The sequence below is a fragment of the Babylonia areolata genome, chromosome 24 (genome assembly GCF_041734735.1).
Source record: "Babylonia areolata isolate BAREFJ2019XMU chromosome 24, ASM4173473v1, whole genome shotgun sequence".
NCBI lineage: Eukaryota > Metazoa > Mollusca > Gastropoda > Neogastropoda > Buccinidae > Babylonia > Babylonia areolata.
The window spans coordinates 47,868,210-47,885,512 of NC_134899.1; the positions used below are offsets into that span (position 1 = coordinate 47,868,210).

At 38.9% G+C, this 17,303-nt stretch overlaps 1 protein-coding gene across 4 annotated transcripts in view; it reads left to right on the top strand.

Annotated features, from left to right (window-relative positions):
- LOC143298490 (RING finger protein 150-like) overlaps nt 1-17,303 on the top strand; it is a 128,417-nt gene that overhangs the window by 17,545 nt on the left and 93,569 nt on the right. For 3 of the 4 annotated variants that reach the window (XR_013057394.1, XR_013057395.1, XM_076611304.1), the window contains exons 2-3: nt 1,467-1,732; nt 3,965-4,087. Coding sequence is in view for 1 of the 4 variants with exons in the window: in XM_076611304.1 (XP_076467419.1) it covers nt 1,467-1,732; nt 3,965-4,087 (389 nt within the window). In the remaining 3 variants the exon portion in view is untranslated. The remainder of the gene's footprint in view (nt 1-1,466; nt 1,733-3,964; nt 4,088-17,303) is intronic. The other variant, XR_013057396.1, reaches the window with a different exon arrangement.

Consider the following 17,303-nt stretch of genomic DNA (forward strand, 5'->3'; position numbering starts at 1 on the left):
TGGGCAAACCGATCTTATGTTGACTGGTGACTGACACACAAATAAGCCTTTTACTGTTATAATTTATGTTGTGAAACTGATTTGATGACATATCTGAAGGTAATTTTTTCTGATCCTTCCAACGAGGTGCAACTTCTGCATGTTCCCGTAAGAATGTGTAAAGTAGGTCATTTGTACAAGGTATTGCACAATGTGACCTAATTTTCAGCTACTAGGACAGAGACCTGTGCGTCCTAGGGTTGATTTTCATATTCTACAAACCATGTAGAGTAATATTCAGCAAAAAAAAAAAAAAAAAAAAAGCAGCGATTTCCACTTTTAACATATTTTTCATTAATTTAGGTAGCCTACCTGGTTTCCATTCTGAGTTTCATGAGAAAGACCAAGGACATGGTGTGTGCTCATACATGTGTGTGTTTCGTGTATGTATGTGTACATTGGGGGGGGGGGGGGGGGGGAGAAAGAGAGCAGGACTTGTATTGGAACAATTTGTTGTTTGGGCTTTGTTCCTTGACAAGTGAATGAACGTAGTAACCTTTTGGCAAACCATACCTTTCATTACCCAGACATATACTAGATTGCAGACAATTGTATTGAATTATTGTTTTGTACTCTTGTCACAACAGATTTTTGCCTGTGAAATTTGGACACCTCTCTTCAGGGAGAGTGCATGGCTACTATGAGAGCAATTTGTTTTCTTATAAAAGTGGATTTTTCTATGGAATTTTGCCAGGAACAACCCTTCTGTTGTATTAAAAAAATATTAAAAAAATTATTAAACATGCGATAAGTGCAGGTTGCATGTGGGACCTTGGTTTATCACCTCAACAACATCCAGACTAACACTTACTGTCTAGCAGAAGGTGAGAAAATACTGCCTGGTGTTTGTAGGGATTGAACCAGTGCATACAGATTCTATCACTTCCTAGGCAGATGCATTACCACTAGGCCAACACTCCACCCCACAGATTGGGTTGTTATAGAACAAGTAAGTTGATCCCATTTACAGGTAATTTATAGATATTTTACTGTGTAATGTTGTCCTGCAGAACAAATGGATGGGATATATGTACAATTATGACATTTTGGTAAACTGTGATACAGGGTAGTTTTCATCATGACACAAAACTTAGGCCCTGCTTCTTTAAAAGTTGTTTGGGGAAAGTCTTCGTGGAGTGAAGAAACTGAAAGCTTTTACAGCAAAATGGAAGAAATTAAAGATGTTCCAGGTCAAGTCTCTTTTTTCTTTTGTTGTAAAAATGTATGACCTGCAGAATCGAGAACCAATCTTTATAGTGATGTACATCAGGGAAGGGCACACTCCAGTTCTTCCTAGTAATAACCAGTGGTTACTACATTACAATGTTGTGCACACACAATGATAGGTTACTTTGTGTTGAATATGTCAAAAGTTGACATACCTTAATTCTTTATTTTCTCATTTAGATTTTTTGTCATTGTTTCAGTGGAGACCCACGTATCCATCTTCGTGTCTCAGAAGACCGGGAAGAAGCTGGCCAGGTTAGCTGATGATGGAGTGAAGGTGGAAATGACCATCAGTCCAGGCAGAAAGGAAACAACTGGAGGGCATGGCTCTCACAGCAGCATTAGCAAAACTTCTGTCCTGTTTGTCTCCATCTCCTTCATTGTCCTTATGATCATTTCACTGGCCTGGCTGGTATTCTATTACATCCAGCGCTTCAGATATGCTCATGCCAAAGAGCGTTTGAGTGTAAGTGTCTCTCTGTTCTAATCTGCCTCCCTCTGTCTGTTCCTGTGTCTCTCCATTGTTGTGTCCGTCCCTTTTCTCTTTCTGAATGATTGCATATTGCTATCAGTCTTACACATAGCTTTATGTTTCTATTGGTTGTGGATTAAGGGAAGGATTTTTTTTTTCCAACATAAAACTAAAAGCATTGCAAATCTGTGTAATGATCTGAATCATTTCTCTGTGTGTTTGTTACTGGCTGACATTTTCAATGACAAAATTGACACACGAGTTGGGAAACCATCCACTTTTTATACACATTAAATCTGGAATGAAGATATTTTAGACAGAAAAGTTGTAGAGATCACTTCAGACTGACAAATACTCATGGAAAATGTTAAGTTTCAAAGTAATTGACAAACACACTTGGTCGTGTAGCCATGAGTTGTTAATCTCTGTCTCTGGATTATATTTACCCAAATGTTTGTATGAATCTATCTCTGTGTTACCTGTCACCAAAATACCAAAATATACAGCTGTGCAGGAAATACTTCTGAGGGGTTTCCATGACCCTCTGAAACTGAACAGGTGCTGATGAAACACCAAAGGGGAGCCTTTGTATGTGAACATACCCCTGTGAGTGTTGATGATCACATACTTTCTGTTGTCTGGATGTAGTTCAAACTTGGAGTATGCACATGACAAATCAGTTTCTTAAGAAGGCATCGCTGCTTTCAGACAAATCTACTACAACACATCTGCTAGGCAGATAGCGTGCTATTCAGGCCTTGAGTGCATGCATACATATTTGTGTACCTATCTGAGTGGATTTCTTCTACAGAATTTTTCCAGAGGACAACATTTATGTTGCCATGGGTTCTTTTTCAGTGCGCCAAGTCTGTTATATCAGAATTACTAGACAGTCAGTTTGATTTATAGTCGGACTTTGGAGGAAGGATGAGAGCAGGAATCAAACCTAGACTCTCATGGACACTGTATTGGCAGATAAGTGTCTTTACCATTCTGTCACCTTCCTGAAATCAAAATCATGTCAAATCAAGTTTTTGAAAGACTGAACCCTTGCCTAGTTTTGCCATCAGATTATCAAGTGTTGGCATGGGACACTGCTTAAGCTGGGAAATGTGTTGACAAATGTGAACCTGACTATTTGATTTCAGCATGGGAACTATGAGAGCATCCCAATCAGAGATGGATACTGACATTTGCATTTTCTTCCATTAATCTCTGCAATTTTCAACCTTGGGTTTTCATTGCATATAGATTTTACCTTGGTTTGAAGAAACTGGTGCCTTGTCACCATCATCTTGAACCTTAGCCTGCACCCTTTCAAATTTGCCAGCCTGTTCTTTAAACTGATTAGGATGTTTTGCAAGGATTAGTCCCAGCTGCCCATCACCAACCTTCTGCACAAGATTAACAGTTACCAGCGCTTATCAGACAATCACTTTTTGTCCCACAAAGTCATGTTTGTGTTCTGTGACCAGGATTGATGCATTGGCCACGGGTGTTCAGTGCTGGCACTTTAGTTGGCCCTGCGAAAGTTCGTGAACCCAGGAAGTAGGGCATGGATATGAATAAACGCGGCTGACAAACAGGCCGCGCCAGCAGCACTCGCTGTACGCTTGTTCGGCAGCAAATCTGCTTTGTTTCTTTCGCGCATCATCTCCTCGGATGGATCGGAAATAACGACTAAAGAAGTGGTTTTCTAAAAAGAACACAAAATAAGCTTTCCATTGACTCCAAACACAATATGTTTTCTCACATAGCGGTTGTTGCGGCAACGGCTGAAACATAAATGAAGAAAGAGAAGAGAAGGATAAGCAGAAACATGATCGCAAAAATCGTTAAGTTTAAATCCCTCTCTAAGAAAACAGGCGTTTAGCACAATAACATCGTAAATACACACAGAACATATGGCATGCCTGCATGCAGATTAGCTTACCTTTTGAGTTGTGCGATTTTTCTTGGCAGCACAACAAACGTTTAAATGAACACACTGTAGCATGGTGAGTGCGAGCAGCAGGGGAATGGAGAGCGGGGTGAGTGTCTGTCGGCTTATGGCACTGCCGTGCCCTTCATTTCACGAGAAAGAGGAAGATTTTTAAGGTAAAAAAAATTTTAAAAAAATGAAACGATGATGTTGATAAAATAATGAAATTGTGTAAATCAAATCAAACTGCACTCCAATAATACAACCAGGAATGGCAATAATTCAACTTTCTGTAATCGCTGCAGGAAATGTGTGGATGCTGTGAAAAGGTGGGAAAAGCGGGGCGGGGGCCGCGGGGCCGAGTGAAACAAAGAAGGCAGTGTCCCAGTTTGGCGCGCGGGGCCAGAAATACCGCGGCGAATGTGCCGGTCAGTACAGAGTGCGGTGGGAAAGTCTGGCATTAAAAAATTTTTGACCCAAGACGCTAGACGCTGCTCGGCCAACTAAAGAGCCGGATTTTGTGCTCGGCTGAGCAGCCGTGTGGCTTGTTTGTTTTTGTTTTCAGGCTTGTGTTGAAAACACCAAGTATGTGTCCATAATGACCAGTAAAAGATTTTTTATCTATCTCAAACTTAATGACTTGCCCAACTTCTAAGTCACACATCATTAAGGCAACTTGATCATTCCCTCCCTGGCCCACAGTACAAAAACAGCAACAACAACAACAAACCAAAACAAAACAAAACAAAACAAAACAAGAGAGGCAAGGCCTTCAAGACTCACTTGTAATACACTTAAAAAAAAATCTATTCATTAAAATGTGTTCTGTATTTGTTATTATAAAGCTTCGGGTAGTAAAAAAAAAAAGTCCTGATGGCAGATTCAAACCCAGCGTTTTCGGGTGAGAAGAAATTGCCTTACCCATTATACTATTGTGGCTCCTTAACTGATGTTCTAAAATGTAACATTTAAACATGCTTTTTTAAGGGCGATAAATCACTTGCGGTATTCGCAGTGAGAACACTGTTTAAATGATATTATTCTGGTGTATCTTGGGCATTCAAAAGATCTTTGAGGGCAATTAAAAATTCTTTTTTAAGTCCGCGGTAAAGGAGACGTGTAAAGGAGACATGGCTATCACCGCAATCACACTGCAACATTTAGCCGTTTTCTCGGATCTAGATAGACGTGCAAGTTTAGTTACACCCGCCGGGAATGTACTGAGTACGACACGGTCGATTCAATTTCTATTTTATGTTCATTCTAGTTTTATAGTTTTAAAGTTGATATGAAAATTGAGTATTTTGTTAAACTAATAACATGTACAGCCAAGTACAAGTTCTTCCTAAATGTTGTATGAAGTGAAAAGGACTTCATTTTGAGAAAAGTCAAGACTGGAAATTTTTACGTTTCATCAAGGGTATTAACTCTCATGGTTTATTATTTTTAACTGTGAATTCCGACTGATTTTGTTGATATTTTTATCATGGCAGTTTGGGGCATAATCCAGTAAGTGATGAGGCGTTCACAAATCTTTCTCAGAATAGATATTTAACGGTCTCCTTCTCCAACTTTCCATCACTTGTTATCATGTATTGTTGATCGACTATATGATTGAACGGGCAGATCAACAACTCGAAACAAAATGGCGTCCTTTGTTCGTGAGGAATATGAGCACACGCTTTGAATATGTATAAATATGTGTATGCAATTGATTTTTGCCCATGACCTTCAGGGCTCAGCCAATAGATCTATAAAGTCCACTCGTAGTATTGATTTTAGTATTTTCCGAAAAAGACCACTTTGGCGAATGAACATAGTGAAAGCCCTGTACACTGAGAGTAAAACACACAAGCTTTTTATGTATTGAGTATCATTTCAAAATGTAATGTTTAAGATGAGAAAGATCAGTTTAAAGCAAATTAACCCCCCTAGCATTAATTACAGATTAATTTCCCTTTTTTACTATCTGCACCAAAGACATGCAAAATAAATATAACTTCCATGCTTAGCAAAAGAAGTTCTTGTTTGAACAAAAAATGATAAAAAAATGACTGCTCTTGTTGTTGTGTCAGAACATCAGATCAAAGTGCCAAGTTAGGGAATAAAAGAAATATAAATATAACAGTAAATTCAGTTTGCATATAATTTGGCTTCTTTTTTTAAAATTTGTTTGTGCCCATCCCAGAGGTGCAATATTGTTTTAATCAAGATGACTGGAAAGAACTGAATTTTTCCTATTTTAATGCCAAGTTTGGTGTCAACTGACAAAGTATTTGCAGAGAAAATGGCAATGTTAAAGTTTACCATGGATACACAGACACAGACACACACACACACACACACACACACACAGACAACCGAACACCAGGTTAACCCATTCGCTGCCAGGAAAATCAGATTTAAGTGAAATCTATTTGCCAGGGGTTTTTTTCACAAAAAAAAAAAAAAATTTCAAAAAAATTCTGTGCTCTTTGTTATTGGAGAAAGACCCATAAAAGTATATATTTTCTGAAAGGTAAGTAAATAAAGAATACAAAACACATGATGTGTTCCAATTTTATATATTTTTTAGTGACATGCTGTTGTTTTGAAATCAGTGTTTTGTTTTTTGTCACATTTTCAACTTGTTCATTACAAAGATCAGTCAGGTAATTTGCACTAAAATATAATATTTTCTGGACAAATGGATATCTGCACACATAAAATCATATTAGAACAACCACAATTAAAAAAAAAATGAAAAAGAGAAAGATACACAATGCATTGTGACTTCTCCAAGTGATAATGTGGATGAGAGGCCACGTCCCCTCAGTTTCCACCCCCCCCCCTCCTCTTCACCCCTCTCACAGGGTCACTTTATCCAGTTCTCATCAGACTGCGTTGGCTGAGCCCCATGAAAATCGTTCACACTGTGTCCTGCTAATAATTCAGTCACTTTCTGTCGTCTGCTAAGGTTTGTTCAGCTGGCATCACTCACTGATAGTCGTATCTTGGCCACCCTCTTGATTGCCCCCTTTATTTTCTATCAAATTGCCCTATAAATGTTCATCACTGACTTCTTTGAATTTACGCTTCAATTCTTTCTGAGCTTCAGCTAAAGAAAGAAATCTTGGTTGATTTAGTTCGCCACGATCGCATGTCTTGAGCATGGCATCAGTCCGACATTTTGTTGAGCGAGCGAGGAGAGGAGCCAGGCAAACACTGTGGCCAGTAACCCAACCAAAATGTTCAAATAAAGGACTGCCTCATGACCTTGATGGTGTTTCTAGCTATGAATAGAATCCAGAAAGATTCCCCAAGCTAAAGCTACCAGCATTTTTGTCGATGAACTGAATGCAAAGCAGGGAAAAGTCAGAATATTTCCATGACAAGTTATCTCGTCATTGTAGCAGCGAAGCGTACATGCTTGCCATGACGAGTTATCTCTTCATATAGGTAGCCTTGGGGTTAAGACATAGACTCACTTTGTTTACACAAGTGAGTAAAAAAACCCAAAAAAACAACAAAACAACCAAATAAACAAAAACAAAAACAAAACAAAACCAAACACAAACAAGAGAGGCAAGGCCTTCAAGACTCACTTGTGATACACTTAAAAAAAAAATCCAAGCTTTTTATGTATTGAGTATAATTTAAAAATGTAATGTTTAAGATGAGAAAGATCAGTTTAAAGCAAATTAAGTCCTCTAGCATTAATTACAGAGTAATTTCCCTTTTTTACTATCTGCACCAAAACGTTTGCAAAATAAATAAAACTTCCATGCTTAGCAAAAGAAGTTCCTGTTTGAACAAAAAATGATAATAATGACTGCTCTTGTTGTTGGGTCAGAATATCAGATCAAAGTGCCAAGTTTAGAGAATACAAAAAAAATATAAATATAACAGTAAATGCAGTTTGCATGTAATTTGGCTTCATTTTTTGTTTTGTTTTTGTGCCCATCCCAGAGGTGCAATATTGTTTTAACTCACTCCATGCCAAGAGTATTTGCCTTGCGAATCCCTGAAAACCCAGGGTTTGTATAGGATGGGAAAAAAATTCTCAAAAAAACAAATAAACACCCAGAGAATTGAAATTTAGTATGTGTATTCAGTGAATGTTGTTCCATATTTGTGCAGAAAAATAAATTATTTACTCACCGTCTTGTTAATCACGGTATTCATTTTTTGTGTATTTTGTAGCATTTTTGCACCCATCAGAAAGGTATACCAAGTGTCCTTGAACAGCTTACAAATGTTCCACATCACATCCTAACACTGTTTGAGGAACTGAAGACCTAGTACATGCAATGAAGTATGAACAGATGGTGGAGAAAGTTGAAAATCACGCACACAAAAGAAAATGTTGTCTCTACATAAAAAAAGGGAGTTCACTGCACACGAAAACCTGATGTATTATCACTGACAATAGTCTTGTCTGGAGTGAAAAAGCACAGAGTTGTACACCTGAGCATGTGACATTGTTTTCTTTCACACACACACACACACACACACACACACACATATATATATATATATAATATATATATACACACTCACCATTTTCAGTCCAATCACTGGTAAAAACACCAGCAAAGTCGTCTGTTTCCTCAGTGATTTCGTTGTCAGTGTCGGTCAGCTGGCACATGGTCAGGACTCGCTTTCCTCTCCACTGTAAACACCCTCTTCAGTGGCCGAATCTATTTCTAGTTCATCGGGATATGGTTCAAAATCACTGTCCGACGAACCAACATTATCTCCTTCAACATCGGAGCCTTCAGTTTGGATCATTTCCAAAGTAGCTTCAACACTGTGTTGCGTTTGACCTCTCCTACTGTGTCAAACACTTCGACGTGACGCCATCTTGTCCAACAACTTGCAGAGCTGACCGAGGGTATGCTTTGTTGTCGTCTGCTAATGAGCATGTCACTACACACACGCTGTGTGTGTGAATGAAAAGTTGGCCGGAGATCACTTAAGAATCAGTTCTGCTTTTGAGTTTCGTATCCGACACGTTACTCCAACAGCGCAACTTTTCAAAATCCAAATCTGCATATGCGGACATTGGCATCGAACGCTTTTTCCGACGACATCCGCATATGCGGACAATGGCAATGAGTGAGTTAAACAAGATGACTGGAAAGAACTGAATTTTTCCTATTTTTATGCCTAATTTGGTGTCAACTGACAAAGTATTTGCAGAGAAAATGTCAGTGTTAAAGTTTACCACGGACACACAGACACACACAGACAACCGAACACAGGGTTAAAACATAGACTCACTTTGTTTACACAAGTGAGTCAAAAAACCCCAAACAAACAGTGTGAACACAATCACAGTTATCATTAATATCATCATCAGCACCAGTGTTCTTTGCATTCACACTACTGTTATTTTGGAAACTTATTTGCTTTATGTGCCCTTTTTTCCACACTGGAAACAGTTTTTATCTCTGAATGTGCACTGTCTTGGGTCTTGCAGCATACCACAGCGAAAGCAATGCTTGTCAGTGGTTGGCAGTCGGGAGTACTGTCTTCTGTCATCCCCTGTTCCTCTTCTGGCAGAAGTTTGATGTTCCTGTCTGGTCGTTCTTGTATCAGCCTGTACCTTCATGATGTTCTCTGGTGGCACTCCCTCTGAGGAACAATGCATTTTCTGGATATTCCTGGCAGCAGCTTCATGAGACAGCAATTTGAAATGCTCTAACAAGTGTCAGGTTGCATGGCAAGGACTGTCCAGAATTGCATGTTTGGACTGGGCTACAAAACTCCAATAGATAGGTATGGACACTTCTCTTTTTTTTTCCATTTCAAGAATTAAACAAAATACTGGCACTGGCCCCTGAGAGTTTTAGTTTAAAGCAATTGTCAGCCATATCACACACTTCATGATGATGATGTTATGGATACTTACATAGAGTCTGTTGGTGGGAGACCAAGCTCTAAGCGCTCTACAAACACGGGGTCATTTGCACAATCTGGGTAGAACCGACTGACAGCTGCCATTGGGCGCTCATTTGTCTCCTATGCCATTCAGTTAGATTTCATGTACGCACACATACACACTCATGGACATTTTATGTATATTACCGTTTTGTTTATGGACATTTTATGTATATGACTGTTTTGTTTATTTATCCGGCTGTGTAGATAACCATAGACCGTTTAGGGTAAAACTGTGACCTTACTAATTGTAATACTCACTTGAGACCCCAAGGTGGAGGATTAAAGATGGTCAGATGCATAGAATATTTGTCTCAAAATTGCAGTCCCATTTAGTCAGTCATGTTGTATATTTGATGAACTTGTTTTTCCTCAAGAATCCTTTTGTGCAAAACAACATTGCCTGGTCTTTGCCCCTTCTACCTCAGAGAGACCTACTTTTGCTTTTGATTGTATGTCAGCTTTCTTTAACTGGTAGTTTTCTACTTCAGACGATAAGTTTGAATCCTTCATCTGTTATTTTATCATCTATCAGTGCTTTGGAAATAGGATCACATATGTTGTTTGATTTTAACTCTGCAAGCACACAAATTTCATCATGTTTCTCCGTTTTCAGTCGCAGTTGTTTATTTATGAACTTGCTGATTATACCAAGTACACTAAAGAAAATCCTGCAGCTTCCTCAGACCCAATCCCTGCAGGTGCGGTTATGATGGTGGAAAGTAATCTGATTCCTGTTGCACCAAGCCCGAGGCTGACTGATAAGAGCTGTGTCGACATCAGTGTTATTACTACTGCGCTTATACTTTTTATACAATGATGCCCTGTAGTCACATTCTTTTTGGAGTTAGTGTTTTAAATCACTGATTTGTTGCTGTGGAAAACCATCCATTTTATCGTTAATGCTAGACAGTAGTAGTAGTAGTACGCCTCCTTTGGTCATGGCTGACCATGGATAGAATATATCTGACCTAACATCTAATTGGGCTGTCTGCTTGGACCAAGCAGCGTTGCCTGTGACTGTAGAGACCGATGCGAGGGATACAGTCTGTCGCAGCGGTCACGTGTGTAAGCTGATGCTGGTCTGTCGGCTGTCATCCCTTTTCTGTGAGTTTGCTTTTCTGCTGCGGCAGCTGACAGTTTGTCCTCACCAATCCGTAGCTGATTTTTGAGAGTGCTTCTCCAGCTGTTGCGGTCATCTGCAAGGTCCTCCCACGACTCTGTGTTGATCTCAAATGCTTCATGTCACGTTTGCAAATGTCTTTGTATCTCAGCTGTGGGTGGCCGATGCTTCTCTGCCCTGTGGCGAGCTCTCCATAAAGGATGTCTTCTGGGATGCAACCATCTTCCATGCGGCGAATGTGGCCCAGTGAGCGCAGCCGACGCTTTCTCAGCATGGTATACATGGTCGGGAGGCCAGCACAAGTTAGGACTTTGGTGCTAGATACATGCTCTCTCTCTATATATAATACTTATGATGTCTTTAAATAGGCAATATCAAGTGATATAATGGTGTAACGTAGTTGTTAAAACTGTGCAGCACCAATATGAATGAAGCCAATAGAGAATTATGGAACCGAGTAATTGATTTCAACACCTTCAAGAGAAAATTTCACAAGTAGGTATTCATTTTCTTGTGGCACATGTATGAAAAGTGTTAAAAGTTTATTCATGTGCATTGCATACCAGTTTATGGTTAATCCTTTTGTAATAATAATAATTGCTTGTGATTCTGGGGCATCACCAAGAAGTACATCTAAAATGATAGTTGATCCAGCAGCAGGCTGACTGAAGTCAAACTCCTTATGTAGTCTTAATGTGCCTGTCTTGTTTCCTTTCATCCCCATAGCATAACCAAAATCAGTTTGGTTTATTACCACATTATCTTTTCATGTGTGATGATAACAGCGAACCACTGTTTTGTATTTTTCTTGAACTGTTTAAAAAAATTTTTTTTTTTTTACAATATTAACCCAAGGTTGGGCAATTTCTATGTCTTTATCCCACCCTTTATGTACAAGTGGATCTCTGTGTGGAATACAGACATCATTTACAGAAGAAAGACTGGGTTTTGCCCATTCTGAAAAACCAAGTTCATGTTGTATAATTGATGGACCACCTCTCCTATTCGTTGATGTGTCAAGAGGAAGCAGATCCCCCTTCTCTAAGTTACCTCTGTTTACCTTTCACAATAGATTAATATCCAGATTATTCTTCAACTGCAGCCACCCATTTACAAGCACAAAATTATTTATATTAAATATTGTCTTCCAGCAGTGGGTTCTGATCCGAATTGGTTGTAATGATAATCAACTGAGTCCTTTGATAATTCCATCAGTAAGATGGAAGCGCCGGCTGTTTGTTCATTTTTATTTTAAAATATTCGAAAGAAACCTGGACCCAATGAGGAGACTATGAGAGCTGAGGGAATCAAGGGGATATGCCAAACTGTTGTAAAAATGAACAACCCATCAACTATTGATCAGAATCAACAGTTTCTTGTTGGATTTCCATCAGGCAGTCATTGATAACCTCTGGAAGCTTGGTGAGTTTACAGGCGAGGTGAGATTTGATGGCAAATCCCACACCTGTTTCTCGTCCTTCAGCGCTGCTGTGACCACTCCAGAAGAACGTGTATCCACCACCACGTTCATTAAGCTGGCCCTTGTCTGCTAGGCGTGTTTCACTAAGAGCTGCATTGTCTTACATTGTAGCAAACTAGCTCTTTGGCAACCAGTGCAGTTCTTTGGTTTGTCTGCCTTGATGTCATCCAGCAGAGTTCTCACATTCCAGGTACCAAGGTTGAGCACCATCACTTTCTTCACTTTCTTCTTCATTTTTGTCTGTCGACCACTATGAGGGATCCCCACCTGCTGTGGTAAGCTGACCATGGAGAAGTGAGGCAGGCTGTGTTTTTTCTAGTCCCTTCCTCCATGGAGGTGAGCAGAGCGATCCTAAATTTGAAGTCATGATTTGCGCTGGACTTGGATTAAAGTGAGGGAGAGTTGTTAGGTCGTCAGCCTCACTCTTGTCCTGGCCTATCTGGACCCAGTGGCAAGACATAGTCGAGATAGTTGGGATGACCACTTTGTATTTGACCCATAGATGGGGGCTGGTTCATGGGCGCCAGGGCGTATCCACACACCAGTGGGCCACGTGCGTGACATGTTATGTATAAGGGGTCAGCAACCACCCACCTTTAGCCATCTTTAACGATGTGTCAAATCTGGCAGAGACTATCCCTCTCCAGATCGGATTTTCATGTTGGGTTTACTCCCCACATGCGGCAGGTAGTACTGGGTTACATGGTTAACAGCAGCAGACCTGACTTTAAAGCATTTGTACACTTTGCTTTGTACACCTATTATTTCTTGTATTTGTATACTTTGCCATTGTACATGTATTATTTCTTTTTCTCTAAATGGGTAGACATGCCATCTCATGGAGGAACAGATCAGTCCATTTAGAGAGAGAAAACGTATACATATATAATAATAATAATGGATAGCACACTATCCAGAAATCTGCTCTAGGTGCTTTTCAAAAATGCTTTTGTTAACATAAAACATTGCATCAATGTTTTGTTACATACACACACCAAAATGTGACCACACACACACACACACACACACACACACACACACACACACACACTGCATAATACATTTTAACATAAATGTGTATCTAACAGCTACCCTAACACAAACGCACACATAGGCAGGCACAAACGTACATAAACACATGCACACACTATACACATTCATGTACATGCATGTAGTTATGTACACATACATATGTATACACACATAGTCAAGCACAGCTAACACAAAGGAAGTGGACCTGCCACAATTGAACTTATTGCTGAGGGAAAAGGTGAGTTTTGAGACGAGATTTAAAAGATGCGAGGGAATCAGAATGATGGAGGTTATCAGGGAGCTTGTTCCACGTCTTTGGCGATTGGAAAGAAAGCGATCTGTGTCCATAGGTCTTACTTCTGACATGAGGTATCCTGAGAAATTGAGTATCAGAGGAAGAACGGAGCTGGCAAGACGGGGTATAGATATGGAGGAGTTCAGAAAGATCCTTGGGGCCAGATCTGTTGACTGCAGAAAAGGTCAGAGTGGATAGCTTATAGCCTATTTGATCAGAAACAGGCAACCAGTAGAGAGACTGAAGGATAGGAGAAACATGGTCAAATTTAGAAGCTCTGCAAATGAGTCTGGCAGCATTATTCTGAATTCTTTGGAGTCTGTCTGATAGATATTTGGGAAGGCTGGCCAAAAGAGAGTTGCAGTAATCCAATCTTGAGAGAACCAGAGAGCATACAAGTGTCTTGGTTGCATCGGTTGAGAGATAGCAGCAGATAGAGCTGATTCTGAGCAGTTCCAAATAGGCAACTTTACAGATATTCGAAATGTGCTGTTGGAAGGAAAGAGACTGGTCTAGGATTACACCAAGACTGCAAACAGAAGGAGAAAGTGAAACAGGTGTGCTATTGATCAGAACAGAGTCAGGAAAGGAAGGATTTTGACGAAAATTCAGTATATCAGTAATGTGCAAAGATAATAAGATCTGTTCATATCCTTGAGTTAAAACAAATGGCCCTTGCGGTAGAACAGTATCACGGAGTTCCAAAATATTGGCCTTGTGAAAACAAAGGCGATTGTACAACCCAACAACGTTGTAAACTTCAAATTGAATGTGTGTCTTCTTTGAATACACGTTCTTGCCTGAAATTCTGATGAAGCGTAAGCTGAAACACCAGACGGTTCACCATTTTGGTTGCTCCAATCACTTTTACGCCATGGGGGTAGCAGTCTCAAAGTTACGACAGATTTTTATGATCATTTTGCAGACAAGCACGCTTGTGCAACATGAATTTCATACAGTTACGAACTTTTTAGATTCAAGCCAACCTTAGCCCTTAAGTTTGCTCATGCAACCCACCCCAGTACATTGCATTGTATTCTTGAATTGTGTTCATTGTATTTAAGAAAGATCTGTAACTGATGTGTTGTAAGATAGCCACTTTGTTTTAAAGTCCTGTACATTGCACTGTATTCTTGCATTGTACTGTATTCTACAGTGCCAGGAAATGCATCTTTCCAAAGCTGCTAAGTTGTCAAATTTACATTATATTTGTACATTTTTCCAAAGTGTAACAAAAAGTCAATTATTTATGAGGCGGATGTCGTAATTCCAATCAAAACTAGTCGATGTGCAAACTAAGGATATATATTTCTTGTCAATACCTGAAATTAAAATGGTTAGCTGAAAATGTGAAGAAATAGAAGATTCATTCTCTCTCTCTCTCTCTCTCTCTCTCTCTCTTTTTTCTTATTTAATTTTTTTTAATTTTTTTAAATTAATAGTGTCCTTCCTCTAAAACACAAACAGTACTTAATTTTCATTTACATTTTGCTTTCTCATACATTGATGGATGAATGTAGGAATTGTGGAATGGATAGATGAGAGAAGGAATATATGAAATAAAATAAACAATTTACTTTCACTTTGTATGACTGTTGTCATAGACATGGGTGTGTGTAGTACAAATTTACTTTATATATATATATATATATATATATAAAATAGAGAGAGAGAGAAAATTATAGGAATATATATTCTGCATATTTTTCAACATATTTCATATGCTCTGATTCCCTCGTGGGGATGCCAGGGGTCTTTCAGAATAAATAGCATCCCCACCTTCTGGAAATTCTGTGCTAGAAATTTCCTCTTTTCTGTCACTCTCTTTGTTTCTGCCTTTTTTCTGTCTCCACTGTTGTCTCCTTTTCAGCCTTCCCAGTCCATTCCCCTTTCTTTTTTCATACAAGCCTTGACACTTTTTTTTCTCCTTTCCGCAGTCTATGATGTACTATCTGTGCTGTTTTGCTCTGGTGATTAGGCAGTGAGATGTAAACACTGGGATGGGCACTAGCTGCCCATTCTGCAGTGTTATTTGCCTATGTGGCCTTTTTTTTTTTTTTTTTTTTTTTTAACGTATTTTTGGTTCGGCTTTGAAGTATTGTTTTTTTTTTTTCCTTCTTTAAGATTTTTTGTAATCTGGGGATGATAAATTAAGCGGAATGACTCAGAATGGCCTAGTCTTATTTGCCATAAGGAGCTAAATGGTTGGGATACTGTGTCATGAACTGTTTTGTGGGTTTGTCTTAGTGTTTTTTTGTAGATGTGACAGTTTTGTGTTGACGCGGTTGAGCATTTGTATGGTTTGACAGTCCTGATATGGCCCTGTGCAGTCGGCAACAAGAATAAGACTATGCTCCAATTATTTCTTTGAAAACACTGTCCACTTATCTTTCCTTTTCCTTATCTTTTTCTAATCTCATAATCATTACATGAATTTGTATACAAACACATCATGTATGTAATGCATTTAAAATATGGTGATTTAATGTCTTTTGACAGTGTGAGGCATGTTCACCTCTGGTATTCTGTACAGTTTTTAAGCTTCTGCGCGCACACATACACACTCACACGCACATAAAACCAAACAGATTAGGATGTGTGCACCCACTCAGTGAATCAGTCTCACAAATGATGCACCCTTATTTGTATTCACAATCTAAGTCATTATGATAAGTAAACTATGATATGTAATTTTTTATTTTGGAAGAAAAGCAAGTATGAAAAGAGCTGAAAATGTGGAGAAACTGAAGATGATTCTCATTTGTTGGATACCGGTTAGCTACAGAATGAGAACTGGAAGAGAAAACTTGATAAAATTTTGAAAAAATAATTTGATAATTGCTGTCAAAGTTGTTAAAATTTACTTCCAAATTAAAATTGTTTCATGCAAATTGTGTTTCTCGCTCATGGCACATTTATGCGTCACATCGTATTTGCTATCAAACTTATGCATCATCACAAAAAAAATAATGAAATGAAACATTAATCAGTGTAGGTGGAGGAGGGGAGGGGTTAACGCCACTTGGTTGTATCTGTTCATTTGCTGATTTCTAATGCTGGTTTTACACATCGTTGTCCTGCATACCCCTTTTACATCATCTGCTTGCAACTTGCAACACATAAATGCATACCTGGCTGTGAATAACATTCTAGAAATCATATACTCAGTTACCCTATGGTTCACACATACTTTCTCACAGGTTAATAAATAACAAAACAGAACAAGTAAGTGCTTGTTATATGTACTTGTGGCATGTTGAACAACAAGTAACATGGAACAACTTACCAAAGGAAATAACTTTCAACCATTTTGTCATTAACCAGTCATCCTGGCATGTCACTAGCATTACCAGCTCCAAGTACAATACCATCATCATCATCATTCTAGTCTGAGTCATCAGATTCACATTCATTGTCTGGATCTGTTAATCACTGTGTCTGTGAATAAGAATGACCATGATGTTGCAGGCTTCAGCAGGTTTGTATCTGCTGAAACACAGAAAGTGAATGCAAAAAATTATATGTTCAGTGGCTTCATTGGAACTGATGAACTTTTTATATATACTTATAGTCAATACAGATTAAAAAAAGAAGAAAGAAATGTAATGTATACATATGATACTGTATTGTATTATATGGAGTCTCCCGTGGGACTGACGGATGAGTAGGCAGGCAGACTTATCTGTCGGTGTGTGTCCTCAAATGGGAGGCCAATTTTGGATGCATATTGTATTACTCTTTTTGTAATAACAGATTTCTGTAGTAGATAGATAGATAGATTGACATAGAATT